Source organism: Camelina sativa, chromosome 2 (assembly GCF_030686135.1).
Source record: "Camelina sativa cultivar CO46 ecotype springtype chromosome 2, ASM3068613v1".
NCBI lineage: Eukaryota > Viridiplantae > Streptophyta > Magnoliopsida > Brassicales > Brassicaceae > Camelina > Camelina sativa.
Window position 1 is genome coordinate 30,881,302 of NC_141881.1, and position 11,055 is coordinate 30,892,356.

Here is an 11,055-nt window from a genome sequence, read left to right on the forward strand (position 1 = left end):
TTCAAACATACATTATATACAATATAAAATTATATAATTGATTTAAAATTTCAATTTGACTAGACAACACTACCCTTTTGGAACCACACATAAATAAAACGATTGTGTCACACTCAGAAAATATCATACCCTAAGAAAAAGGGGGTGGAGAAAAAAAAATAAAAATAAAGAAAGAAAAAAAAAATGAAGAGAATAAGAATAATAGCAACGCTAGTAATAGCAAACATGTTAATGGCGACTCCAACGTCTCGAGCCTCTCTCAATCTTCTTCGTCGTTCACCTCATCCTAAACCAAACAACGCTCACAAATACTTTTTCTCATCGTCTTCTTCTTCTTCACATTTTCGTCCCTCGACTTTTCGTAAATCATACTCTTGCCCCATCTGGTCTTCTTCTTTCTCTTTCTGTCTCCCTCCTCCTAGATCCACCACTTCCACCTCTCTCTCCTCCTCCTCCGCCTTCCGTCCCTTCTCTTCCTTTCCTCCGTCCATGTCTTCCGCCGCCGCCGCCGCCGTAGACTCCGCCGAGACTCTCTCCTCTAATCCTCTCTTGCAGGATTTCGATTTCCCTCCGTTTGATTCCGTTGATGCCAGTCACGTCCGTCCTGGGATTCGTGCTCTATTGCAACACCTCGTATGTTCTCTCCCGTTCTCCGTTTCCGATTTATGTATCTCTTATTCGATTTTTTCTTTTTATGGATTTTTTTTTTTTTTGAATATTTAGGAAGTTGAATTGGAGGAGCTAGAGAAATCTGTGGAGCCATCATGGCCAAAACTGGTTGAACCATTGGAGAAAATTGTTGATCGGTTAACTGTTGTTTGGGGAATGGTGAATCACCTTAAAGCTGTCAAGGATACACCTGAGCTTCGTGCTGCTATTGAAGACGTTCAGGTCTTTTAATTTATAAGAATGTGTTCTCATTCTTGCTTTAGTGTGTTTGTGCCGTGATTGAATCTTCTTCTGCAGCCAGAGAAGGTGAAGTTCCAGCTCAGGTTGGGGCAAAGCAAGCCTATTTACAATGCTTTTAAAGCTATTCGTGATTCTCCTGATTGGTCTTCACTCAGTGAAGCTCGTCAACGTTTAGTTGAAGGCAAGTAGTAGCATTGATGAACATATATGTCTCTTTTGCAAGTAATAGATGTGCTAACTGTTGTTGTTTTAACTTGATTTCAGCACAAATTAAGGAGGCGGTTCTCATAGGTATTGCTCTTGATGATGGCAAGAGAGAAGAGTTTAACAAGATTGAACAGGTTTCTTTTAAGCTTTTCACAAATTGATTTCAGTTTGTTTGGTATTTGCTTTGATCATAAGAACTGTCATTTCTCAATACCTATTATTTAGTGCTATAATATGCTTACTTCATTTCTGTTCTTGATTGTAGGAACTCGAAAAGCTTTCTCATAAGTTTTCTGAAAATGTTTTGGATGCTACAAAGAAGTTTGAAAAGTTGATAACAGACAAGAAAGAGATCGAGGGATTGCCTCCATCCGCTCTTGGGCTATTCGCACAGGCTGCTGTGTCCAAGGTATTAATACTAACTGAAAGATATGCAACGTTCCATGTTTTTTTTTTCTTTGGGGGTTTGTCAGTTTTTGATTCTTTGATTCGTGACATAAGGGCCATGAAAATGCAACTGCTGAGAATGGACCTTGGATCATTACACTGGATGGCCCTAGTTATCTTCCTGTTATGCAACATGCCAAAAACCGAGCTCTGCGTGAGGAGCTGTACCGAGCTTACCTAACTCGTGCCTCTTCTGGTGATTTGGATAATACAGCAATTATTGACCAGATTTTGAAGCTTCGCTTGGAAAAAGCTAAGCTTCTTGGTTACAACAATTACGCTGAGGTGAGTCATCAACCTAAGTATAAGCGTGTTCTTTTTCTCTTTCTAATTGGCTTAATGAGGTTCTCTGTTGTTCCAGGTAAGCATGGCTATGAAAATGGCTACTGTTGACAAAGCAGCAGAGCTTTTAGAGAAGCTTCGTAGCGCTTCCTGGGATGCGGCTGTTCAAGGTAACATACATGATATATTCGAATCACGTGTTATTTGTTAAACAAGTTGGCTACTATTGCAACTTGTAAACAGTTTGAAGCCGTAGCTTTGGAATTGACATCTCCAATACATAATTTTGACTTTTGTTATTCCTTGTATAAATTAGACATGGAAGACCTCAAGAGTTTTGCAAAGAACCAAAGTGCTGCAGAATCTGACAGTTTGACTCACTGGGACACCACTTTCTGGAGTGAGAGGCTTCGTGAATCCAAATACGATATTAATGAGGTTTTTTAGTCCTTCTTTAGCTTGTGATTCAAATAAATTATTTTGAAAGTCTTGATCTATATCTCCCATTTTGGTCTGTTTAGGAAGAACTACGTCCATACTTCTCACTGCCAAAAGTTATGGATGGACTTTTCAGTCTAGCTAATACACTATTTGGAATCGATATTGAACCAGCAGATGGTGTAGCTCCGGTAAAATCTGGAATCTTATCTATTGCCTTAGTATACATCTAACATATAATTACTAAAGTCTGTTAATTGAAACGTATTATTGATTTGAAGGTCTGGAACAGTGATGTTCGGTTCTACCGCGTTAAAGATTCTTCTGGGAACCCAATTGCTTACTTTTACTTTGATCCATACTCTCGCCCTTCAGAGAAAAGAGGCGGTGCTTGGATGGATGAGGTTGTTTCCCGTAGCCGAGTCATGGCTCAGAAAGGCTCTTCGGTTAGGCTGCCTGTTGCGCACATGGTCTGCAACCAAACTCCACCAGTAGGTGACAAGCCAAGCCTTATGACATTCCGCGAGGTAAATGAAAAACAATTATCTTCTACACATGCTTATATCTTAGCTTGACATGAAATCTCGAATTTTTTTCACTTGCTGACTATAACGTCACTCTGATTTACAGGTAGAGACAGTATTTCATGAATTTGGACATGCTCTCCAGCATATGCTTACCAAGGAAGATGAGGGGCTAGTGGCTGGTATCCGGAATATCGAGTGGGATGCAGTTGAATTACCATCACAGTTTATGGAGAATTGGTGCTACCACAGGTACTAAGGAGTTCGTTCATTAACAGAGAGAAATTTTACCCGCTTGTAATTTTCAAGTGAAAGTTATGTTAAATGAGCGCTATGATTCTGGATTGCTGGTTTCAGGGACACTTTAATGAGTATAGCCAAGCATTATCAAACAGGAGAAACACTCCCAGAGGAAGTATACAAGAAACTCCTAGCTGCAAGAACATTCCGTGCAGGGTCCTTTAGTCTTCGTCAGGTGAGTACAAAGTACCACACAAGAAACTGCTAAGGTTTTATCATATTCAGTGGTACAAAGTAATGATGGTTCCATGTTTGAATTTCAGCTGAAATTTGCCACTGTTGATCTTGAGCTGCACACAAAATACGTACCAGGTGGACCCGAGTCCATCTATGACGTAGATCAAAGGGTATCAGTTAAAACCCAAGTCATCCCTCCACTTCATGAGGATAGATTCCTCTGTAGCTTCAGTCACATTTTTGCAGGTTAGCAATCCTTTAAAACCCTGAGATATATATACATATATATACTTGGTGCTTGGTGGTTTTCTGATTAACCATTCACTTGTTCATGAATTTTCAGGGGGATATGCAGCTGGATATTACAGTTACAAGGTATATTTGAATCTATACATAGCAAAACTCTAACTGGATTTCATAATTCTCACCCAAATTTCTCGGAAAACTTGCAGTGGGCAGAAGTTTTGTCTGCAGATGCGTTTTCAGCTTTTGAAGACGCTGGACTGGATGACATTAAGGTAACCCATATATGCTATAACCCTTTAATACATTTTTAGTAACGACAAGTTCAGACACGAGATTATGAAGTTATAATATGCAACAGGCTGTTAAAGAAACAGGACAGAGATTCAGAAACACCATACTTGCACTTGGAGGAGGAAAAGCGCCTCTCAAGGTATTTTGATTATTTAGTTGTTTCATATAATAATAGTTTCAATATCTATGGCATTTCAGTCTTTAAATGATTCAATATTACGATCATCAGGTGTTTGTTGAGTTTAGAGGACGCGAGCCTTCACCAGAGCCTCTTCTCAGACACAATGGACTCTTAGCTGCTACTGCTTGAATCTTGTATTTTAACAATATTTAGTACTCTCAAGATAATGAAAAATCAACTTTTCTCAACAAAAAAACATCTTTTCTTTTTTGATATATCAACCATTTACATCACTCAACTACTACATTGCATGGATTACTTTCTTCTCTTCGATTACCTTTTTTCCTACCACAACCAAACTCTTGAACACTAACAACAGCAAGAAAAAAAATAAGGTCATTGAACCTACAAAGACACTCTCCTTCATCTTCTTTTTCTTCTCCTCCTACATTGCCCATTCACTCTCTCACATTACACTAAACAACTCCTAAATCAAACAGGTAATTAAATAACAAACTCTTCTTCTTGCTTAACCTAGCGTTCTCTCTATCTACCCATTCCATTTTCTCTCTACCTACAACTGCTTCCTAAGGTTTTCATCCAAAGAAAAAACAAATCCATTCCTTTCAGTTTCTCTCCCTTCCTTCTTTCCTCCCTTTACACCCACAGCTAAACGTTCCTAGTACTTCAGGACAGAATCAATGGCTAAAATCCCCAAATGATTCTATCATTAAGCTTCTTTTGCTTCCACGAATGGCGATTGGACACTATCTGCATCAGAATCACTACCTGATGAACTCCCTCCTGACCCTGATTCTGCAAATAAGCGTCAAACGGAAAAATATTAGTAATACACAACTAAAAGGAGAAACTTTTAGCAAAGAGGGTTTTAGGAAAAAGGTTAAAAGAGATATATATACCACTAGACGATGAACCACTACTAGAACTGGAACTGCCTGAAGAACTAGAGCCACTACTAGCAGCTGCTGCAACAGCAGTACCATCTCTTTCAATCTCTACTGATGGGTAATCTTCTATTGGTATGTCTTCTCCAATGTCAACATCCTCTTCCCCTGCATCTCCTTTCCTTGTTCTTTTCTCCGCACTACCCATTTCTGCCATCGAAGTCTAACAGACACAGAGAACGAGACAGCAATTTAAGTATTGACAGCACAAAAATCAAACGGTTGTTTCGAGAGGGAGGCAGGGTTGATTCGCTTACCATGTTTCTAGGTGGAGTTGTCACATTCCTGATAAACCCTTGGCGCTTGATTTTGCTAGCCATCTTCTTGTAATTTGTCACAAACCGATCAAGCTCCCATAGAGTCTCATTATCAACAGCTTCAATATCTAGCTCAATTTCGTCTCCATCTTGAGCCAAATGTCCATTTCTCTTCTTGAGAATCTGAACCAACTGTCCAAGCTTCTCAACAGGCAAGTCTTGTAGGTTCATACCAAGCTTTGACTTCTCCTCCATAGTCATCAACCTTTTGTTTGGATCCTTTGCCTTAGGCTTCGGCAACTTCCCTTTCCTCCCTTTTGTAACTTCACTCACATCAGGAGGAGGTGCCTCAACTTCTTCTGTAACCGGCTGCGGAAGTGGTGGTTGAGGCTGAACCACCGGAGGAGGCGGAGGAGAAGGAGATTGCACACGTGTAGGCTCGACTAATTGAGGAGGCAATGTAGGTTGTGGCGGCTTCACTGAATCAAGCTTCTTAGCTATAGATATTTGCTCTGTTCCTTTCCTAGGATTCGCCACCATAGCGTTCTGATTCCACTGTCTTTGCTTAGACTCAGGTTTAAACTCAGGTCTAAACTCAGGTTTGAACTCAGGTTCAGGACGAGATGATGAACCAGTGAGCTTAAGCTGCTGAGCCTCGAACTTCTTGAATGCAGGGTTGAACATTCCATCAAAATGATCCAGAAGCTTCTCAGCCATAATGTAAGCATCTTGACCCTTTGGATTATACGACATTGCATTGTTGAACGTCAATCTCACATCGGCAGCGAAATCAATCGGCGAAACGTAAAGCCCCTTATCAAGATTCAACTTAACCGTACCAAGATCCATAGGTTTCTTCACGATCACATGATAATCATGAAGCCCTAAACCAACCACATCAACAGGTGTATTAAACACCCAAGCCCATTTATGCTTCATCAGCTTAACCAAGATCTGACCACAAGTATTCAACATACCAGCCAACACTTTCTCCGACTCCGGATCCAAAGCAGCCTTCTTCATATTCTTCTTCTGTTTCTTCTTCTTCGGTCCAAGTTCATTCCTTTCACCGGCGAAACTGTTCAACGGAGCTGAACGAACGGCGGGTACCTCCGGTAAAGTATAACCTTGCTGAGTCTCGAACGTGCCTGACTCGATCCGTTCTCTCAAGATCCGAACCTGCTCGAGCTCAGAGGTGAAACGCTTCTTCAACTCCCTGAGCTGATTCGAGGAGTACCCAGCGACATTAAAAGTAACGTAGCTTCCGAAACAAGACGAATCATCGAACTGCTTGCCCGAATTGCTCCCGTCGAAATTAGGGTTAGGGTTAGGGTTGAAGAGAGGATGAAGGCTATTGGTGTTTTCGGGGAGGGATTGGTTCGTAGATTTCCTCATAAAAACGGCGCCGCATTGTTCCTGGTACGACGGTTCGTTTAAGGTAGCCAAAACAGCCGGTGCCATACGAATCGCAAGGTCATGTCGTGTTTTTCCCAAAAAAAAAAAAAAAAAACTTTAACCTCTAAAATAAAAAAGGGCGGGAAAATTACATCACCGGCGAGAATTCCCGGCGGTCGGGAAAAATAAATAAATAAATAATTTCAGAGCTTTGGAAGGTTAAAAAGAAAAGAGGGGTTTTTGGGGAGATAGGCCGATGAGGAAGAAGATGAGAGGCATCATCTCTACTTAAAGGCCATTGGAATCTGACCGATATAACGCTTAGTTTAAATCGAACCGTTGAATTTAGATCTTACGGTTCAGATCTGTTCGGTGAAGCTGACCGATCTAGCTACCCGAGAAAACTGCCACGGATGGCTCAGATCGTTGTAATTAGTCACGTGGCGTTATGTTAGCCGTTTGTTCGTGAGGCGTCGTGTGTGTGTGTTTTTTTGTTTTTTTTTTGGTTTTTAATTTTTTGAACTTTACGAAAAATTGATGGGTTCTTTTTTAAAAAATAAAAAATGATTTTCCAAATGGGTTCCACACTGACTTTTTTATTATTTTATACCATAATTGTTTTTTGTTTAAATTACAGACACTGCTCTGTGATTGGTCGCTTTTTCTTTTGCCAGGTCAGCGGTTGCCACGTGGAAACAGCTAGGATCTCGTAACTTTTCAACTTTTTTCTTTTTCTTTTATTTAACCCTTAAAACTGGAATTTAGTCCAAATTCATTAGTAAAAAAAATATATACTGTATATATTCCAAAAATGTACAAATTCACTGATTTTTTTTTGCATAGTATAGAAATTCCGATATATTCTAAAATGAAGATTAATATTCCGATTTAAATCGGTGGTGTGTTACCGGACTAGACGGCAAACGAGCCTAGGGCAATGACACTGTTGAAATGACGAACGTATCCTCCTTTGTTTATGATGAACCAGATCACCAAATGGGCATTTTTCCTCTCAGATCTCTCTGGGCTAGAGGAACTGCTAATATCTAGAAAAATCAAAAAAAAAAAAAAAAGAGGATATATTATTACTAGGAAAAGATTGTGTGGAGCAGAACTAAGTTACCCAGAATATTGACTGTTGATGATGACCTCATCACAACACTTTTTAAGTTTGAAAACTCTTTTGATATCACAATCCAACACACACACACGCGCACTAGCTAATTTTTTCCCTCAAGGAACAAAAAATACTACTAATAAGACATGTTTTCTCAGAAACAAAGAAGAACACTATAATAACGAAAGATAGCAAAAGAGAAGATAGTGAGGAGAGGGAAAGAGAGATAGATAGATAGATAGATAGATAGATAGAGCGACAACTCAAAGCAAGAAAAAAGAGAGTAATAAAACACAATCATTGAATCAATGAGTGCAATTATTCGTTACATATATATATTATCTTCAAATCGAATTGGGTCAAATCTGGACCGTTGGATTTTTTCTCGAAGCCCATACGATTATTTATTCGTGGTCGTGGGCCTAATTCTTCTAACCAACGCATTGATTAAAATATGGAGCATATAATTTTTACGTAAAAAGACTTGAGGAGGGAAAAGGGCATATCCGTAATAAATAAATGGGAACTGAGAGAATGTTAAAGAGTAGCGTCCAAGCCCAACAACAACCAAAGTAGGGACCAGACAGCTAAGACCAAGTGCATTGGTTGGGACAAATATTTGGTCCCTTGAATAAATTAATGTTATTTTCAGAGTTTCTTAATTTTGGGATGAGCATTGGTCCCTCACAATTGGTCCCCTGTAAAAAAATAATATTATTTTTAATATTTAAAATTAAATATTTAAATTAATAAGTAAAATCATATTAAAGTTTAAATTCAAATAAAACATAACATTAACATTAATAATGTAAGAAAATTACAAAGTTACAAAAACTTGGGAAAAAAACAAAACATACAATTAAAACATGAAAAATAAAAACATAAACCGGAAAAACATCAAAAGTAAGAACAAACATTTTATTCTCAACATAGAATTTTTGTAATTAATCTTCGTTATATAGAACAAACATTCACATTTATTGGAAAATAATAGTGAATCAGTACCATTGTGTAAGTTTTTCCTCAAGGGTCGTTTTAGCAGCATTTGCCTTTTTCCCCAGCTCTTCAAGCTCCTTAACCCTTTCCTCAAGGGCAATTTTTGCAATGCTTGCATCCTTTCTCATTTGTTCAAGCTCTTTCACCCTGTCCTCGATACCTGCAGTAGCGACGTTTGTCTGGCTTTCCATTTGCAAGCATTGTTGTTGATATGCTTTCTTGGTTGCCTCCAGTTCTCTCCTTAAAGTAGAAATTTCAAGATTAGATTGACCATTTTCTTTCTCTAGCTTAACCATATCTTCTTCTTTGTCTTTCTTCTTTTCTTCCAGCTTGGACTTTTCTGTCTATCATAGTGTCATCTCAAGTTTATGACCGCAAACTTGCAGTAAGCACTTTTACATGATTGAAAAGGACATATACAAAACTCATCACCTTAATCTTTCGAAGTTGTCTCGTAGCAATCTGGTGAATAAGTTTGATCGGCAAGGTAGCACATTAGTGAATGTCATGAAACAAAAATCTCAGGGCCTAAATTCTTTTTTTATGATACCTCATTTTCTTCACTAGTTCATGAATCAATCAATCACCCCCAAAAAAAAAAAGAGGCAATGGGAGAGCAAAGTTATGGAAAACACTTGTGTACCATTCGTTCTCTATGGATTATACCAAAAATCCCATTTATATACAAACAAAGAAGCAACAAAACATAAACGCTGGATCAACAACACCATCTGTAGAGTGTAACTAACTAACTAATCAGAAGGATCTATGGATTCATCATGCTAATGCAGCTGAGAGAATTCGTAATTAGAAAATATCTAAAAAAATCAGAGACTAGGTCTTAATTTTAGAGATTATTATTCTTAATTCATTTTTCAATCTTACTCAATCTCGAAATTGGAAGAGAGGTCTCTTTCGATTACTTATAGTAGAACCGAAAATCAGAAGGATGATCGATCGAAATGCAAAAGAAAGTAACATTCCCCAAGTTGGTAAGAACAATGCGACGGATGAAGAAAGAAAATAGCAGTAGAGACGAACCTACCTGGAGAGGAACAGAAGATTGCCTTTTTGCAACAAGAGAAGATAGCATTTTGGATATCCTTTTTTAATTAAGTCCAAACCTGCGAGAAAACACAGAGACGGAGAAGAAGAAGAAGGAGAGACGGCGCCACGTGTAATGGAGGACGGACGAATTTACGTCCCATAACTAGAGACGTTTCTTCGTTAATAATCTGATTTCGATTTAAATTTCGCATTTTTATTATGTGGGACGAGACCAAGGGACGCTAATGCACTTGGTCTAAGGTCTCTTCTGATATAAAGTGTATTTTTGCTAACCCCCACGCGCACTTCAAACGTTACCAAACAACAAGTCGTCGCAAAACCAAAAGTCTTTCACTTTGACACTTCATTACAACGATTTTTTTCTTACAATATAGAAAAGATACAAATCTATATTATTATTTTTACAGCAGTTTTTGCTCAAAAATATTTTTTGGAAAGTTTTTACATTTAATACATTGCCTTTAATATTAGTTACCAAAAATTTTAAAATTAATTATAGGTAAGATTTTAAAAAATAAGAAAATCTGTCTACCTCATTTAAACATAAATATATGATTCTCTTTCATTTTTATTTGAATTTATATTTAAATTATCTTGAACTATTCTTTAATACATTTAGTTAATAAAAATTGTGATTTTTTCTTGAATATGATGTAATAAAAAAAATTTTAAAACAGACATATTACTCAATAGATGAATAAAAAAAAATACCGGTACAATATCCCATATCGCCTAAAAAATTGGGCAATAGTTTAGAGTCATATTATAAAAAAGACCAAAATAATTCAGAATACAAATTAGTAGAAAGATTAATTTATCAGATATTCAAACTTAAAAAACTTTAATTTGGTTTATTCCGGTTCTTTATTTTAAAGATTTTTAAAAAGTTAAATATTATAAATATTTAAAACTTTTAAAAAGTTAAATATTAGAAATATTTATATTAAATATTATAAATATTTATATTTTTAAAAAGTTAAACTTTATTAAATATTAATAATATTTAAAAGTTTATGAAGTTTCAAATATAAAGTTTAAATATTATAAATATTTCAAATTTTAAAAAAATTAGAAGACTTTTAAAATATTAATAATATATTTAAACTTTTAGGAAACTTCAAATATGAGAAATACTCAACTGTTTTAAGAATTCTAAATATTATAAATATTTAAACTTTATAAGAAGCGTCAATCTTATAAAATGTAAATGGTTACAATCTTAATAAATAACATATCAACTCAATCTAATATTTATAATACAAAATAATAAATATTAAAAATTAAGATGATATAGTGCGAGTTTAAATATTTCAGG

General features: G+C 36.8%; 3 protein-coding genes across 3 annotated transcripts; 1 reads left to right on the plus strand and 2 right to left on the minus strand.

The window, feature by feature from the left end:
• Nucleotides 1–71: 71 nt before the first annotated feature.
• On the plus strand, nucleotides 72–4,337 carry LOC104744080 (organellar oligopeptidase A, chloroplastic/mitochondrial). The gene is made up of 17 exons (XM_010465107.3): nucleotides 72–633; nucleotides 724–891; nucleotides 967–1,090; nucleotides 1,174–1,250; nucleotides 1,382–1,525; nucleotides 1,618–1,848; nucleotides 1,925–2,015; nucleotides 2,162–2,283; nucleotides 2,367–2,474; nucleotides 2,565–2,810; nucleotides 2,914–3,059; nucleotides 3,165–3,282; nucleotides 3,371–3,530; nucleotides 3,628–3,659; nucleotides 3,737–3,802; nucleotides 3,889–3,960; nucleotides 4,051–4,337. The coding sequence occupies exons 1-17, from the start codon at nucleotides 184–186 to the stop codon at nucleotides 4,129–4,131; spliced, it is 2,436 nt and encodes an 811-aa protein (XP_010463409.1). The 5' UTR covers nucleotides 72–183; the 3' UTR covers nucleotides 4,132–4,337.
• LOC104744088 (transcription factor GTE7) lies at nucleotides 4,182–7,933 on the minus strand. The gene is made up of 3 exons (XM_010465114.3): nucleotides 5,165–7,933; nucleotides 4,863–5,070; nucleotides 4,182–4,758 (listed from the first exon to the last, which is right to left on the minus strand). The coding sequence occupies exons 1-3, from the start codon at nucleotides 6,623–6,625 to the stop codon at nucleotides 4,673–4,675; spliced, it is 1,755 nt and encodes a 584-aa protein (XP_010463416.1). The 5' UTR covers nucleotides 6,626–7,933; the 3' UTR covers nucleotides 4,182–4,672.
• Nucleotides 7,934–8,452: 519 nt separating this feature from the next.
• LOC104744105 (kinesin-like protein KIN-14O) lies at nucleotides 8,453–9,963 on the minus strand. Its single transcript, XM_010465126.3, has 3 exons — nucleotides 9,718–9,963; nucleotides 9,105–9,134; nucleotides 8,453–9,016 (listed from the first exon to the last, which is right to left on the minus strand). Exons 1-3 carry the CDS (start codon nucleotides 9,763–9,765, stop codon nucleotides 8,675–8,677), a joined length of 420 nt encoding a protein of 139 aa, XP_010463428.1. The 5' UTR covers nucleotides 9,766–9,963; the 3' UTR covers nucleotides 8,453–8,674.
• Between the last annotated feature and the right edge of the window lie 1,092 nt (nucleotides 9,964–11,055).

What these genes read in the sequence shown, in the direction of transcription:
- LOC104744080 (XM_010465107.3), top strand. Translation starts at nt 184, where the DNA reads ATGAAGAGAATAAGAATAATAGCAACGCTAGTAATAGCAAACATGTTA. An exon ending in AGTTTAACAAGATTGAACAG is followed by an intron (nt 1,251 to 1,381) that starts GTTTCTTTTAAG and finishes TCTTGATTGTAG; the next exon opens with GAACTCGAAAAGCTTTCTCA. An exon ending in CAGCAGATGGTGTAGCTCCG is followed by an intron (nt 2,475 to 2,564) that starts GTAAAATCTGGA and finishes ATTGATTTGAAG; the next exon opens with GTCTGGAACAGTGATGTTCG.
- LOC104744088 (XM_010465114.3), bottom strand. Translation starts at nt 6,625, where the DNA reads ATGGCACCGGCTGTTTTGGCTACCTTAAACGAACCGTCGTACCAGGAA. An exon ending in CAACTCCACCTAGAAACATG is followed by an intron (nt 5,071 to 5,164) that starts GTAAGCGAATCA and finishes TGTGTCTGTTAG; the next exon opens with ACTTCGATGGCAGAAATGGG. An exon ending in TAGTGGTTCATCGTCTAGTG is followed by an intron (nt 4,759 to 4,862) that starts GTATATATATCT and finishes GCTTATTTGCAG; the next exon opens with AATCAGGGTCAGGAGGGAGT.
- LOC104744105 (XM_010465126.3), bottom strand. Translation starts at nt 9,765, where the DNA reads ATGCTATCTTCTCTTGTTGCAAAAAGGCAATCTTCTGTTCCTCTCCAG. An exon ending in AATCTTCTGTTCCTCTCCAG is followed by an intron (nt 9,135 to 9,717) that starts GTAGGTTCGTCT and finishes CTTATTCACCAG; the next exon opens with ATTGCTACGAGACAACTTCG. An exon ending in GACAACTTCGAAAGATTAAG is followed by an intron (nt 9,017 to 9,104) that starts GTGATGAGTTTT and finishes ACACTATGATAG; the next exon opens with ACAGAAAAGTCCAAGCTGGA.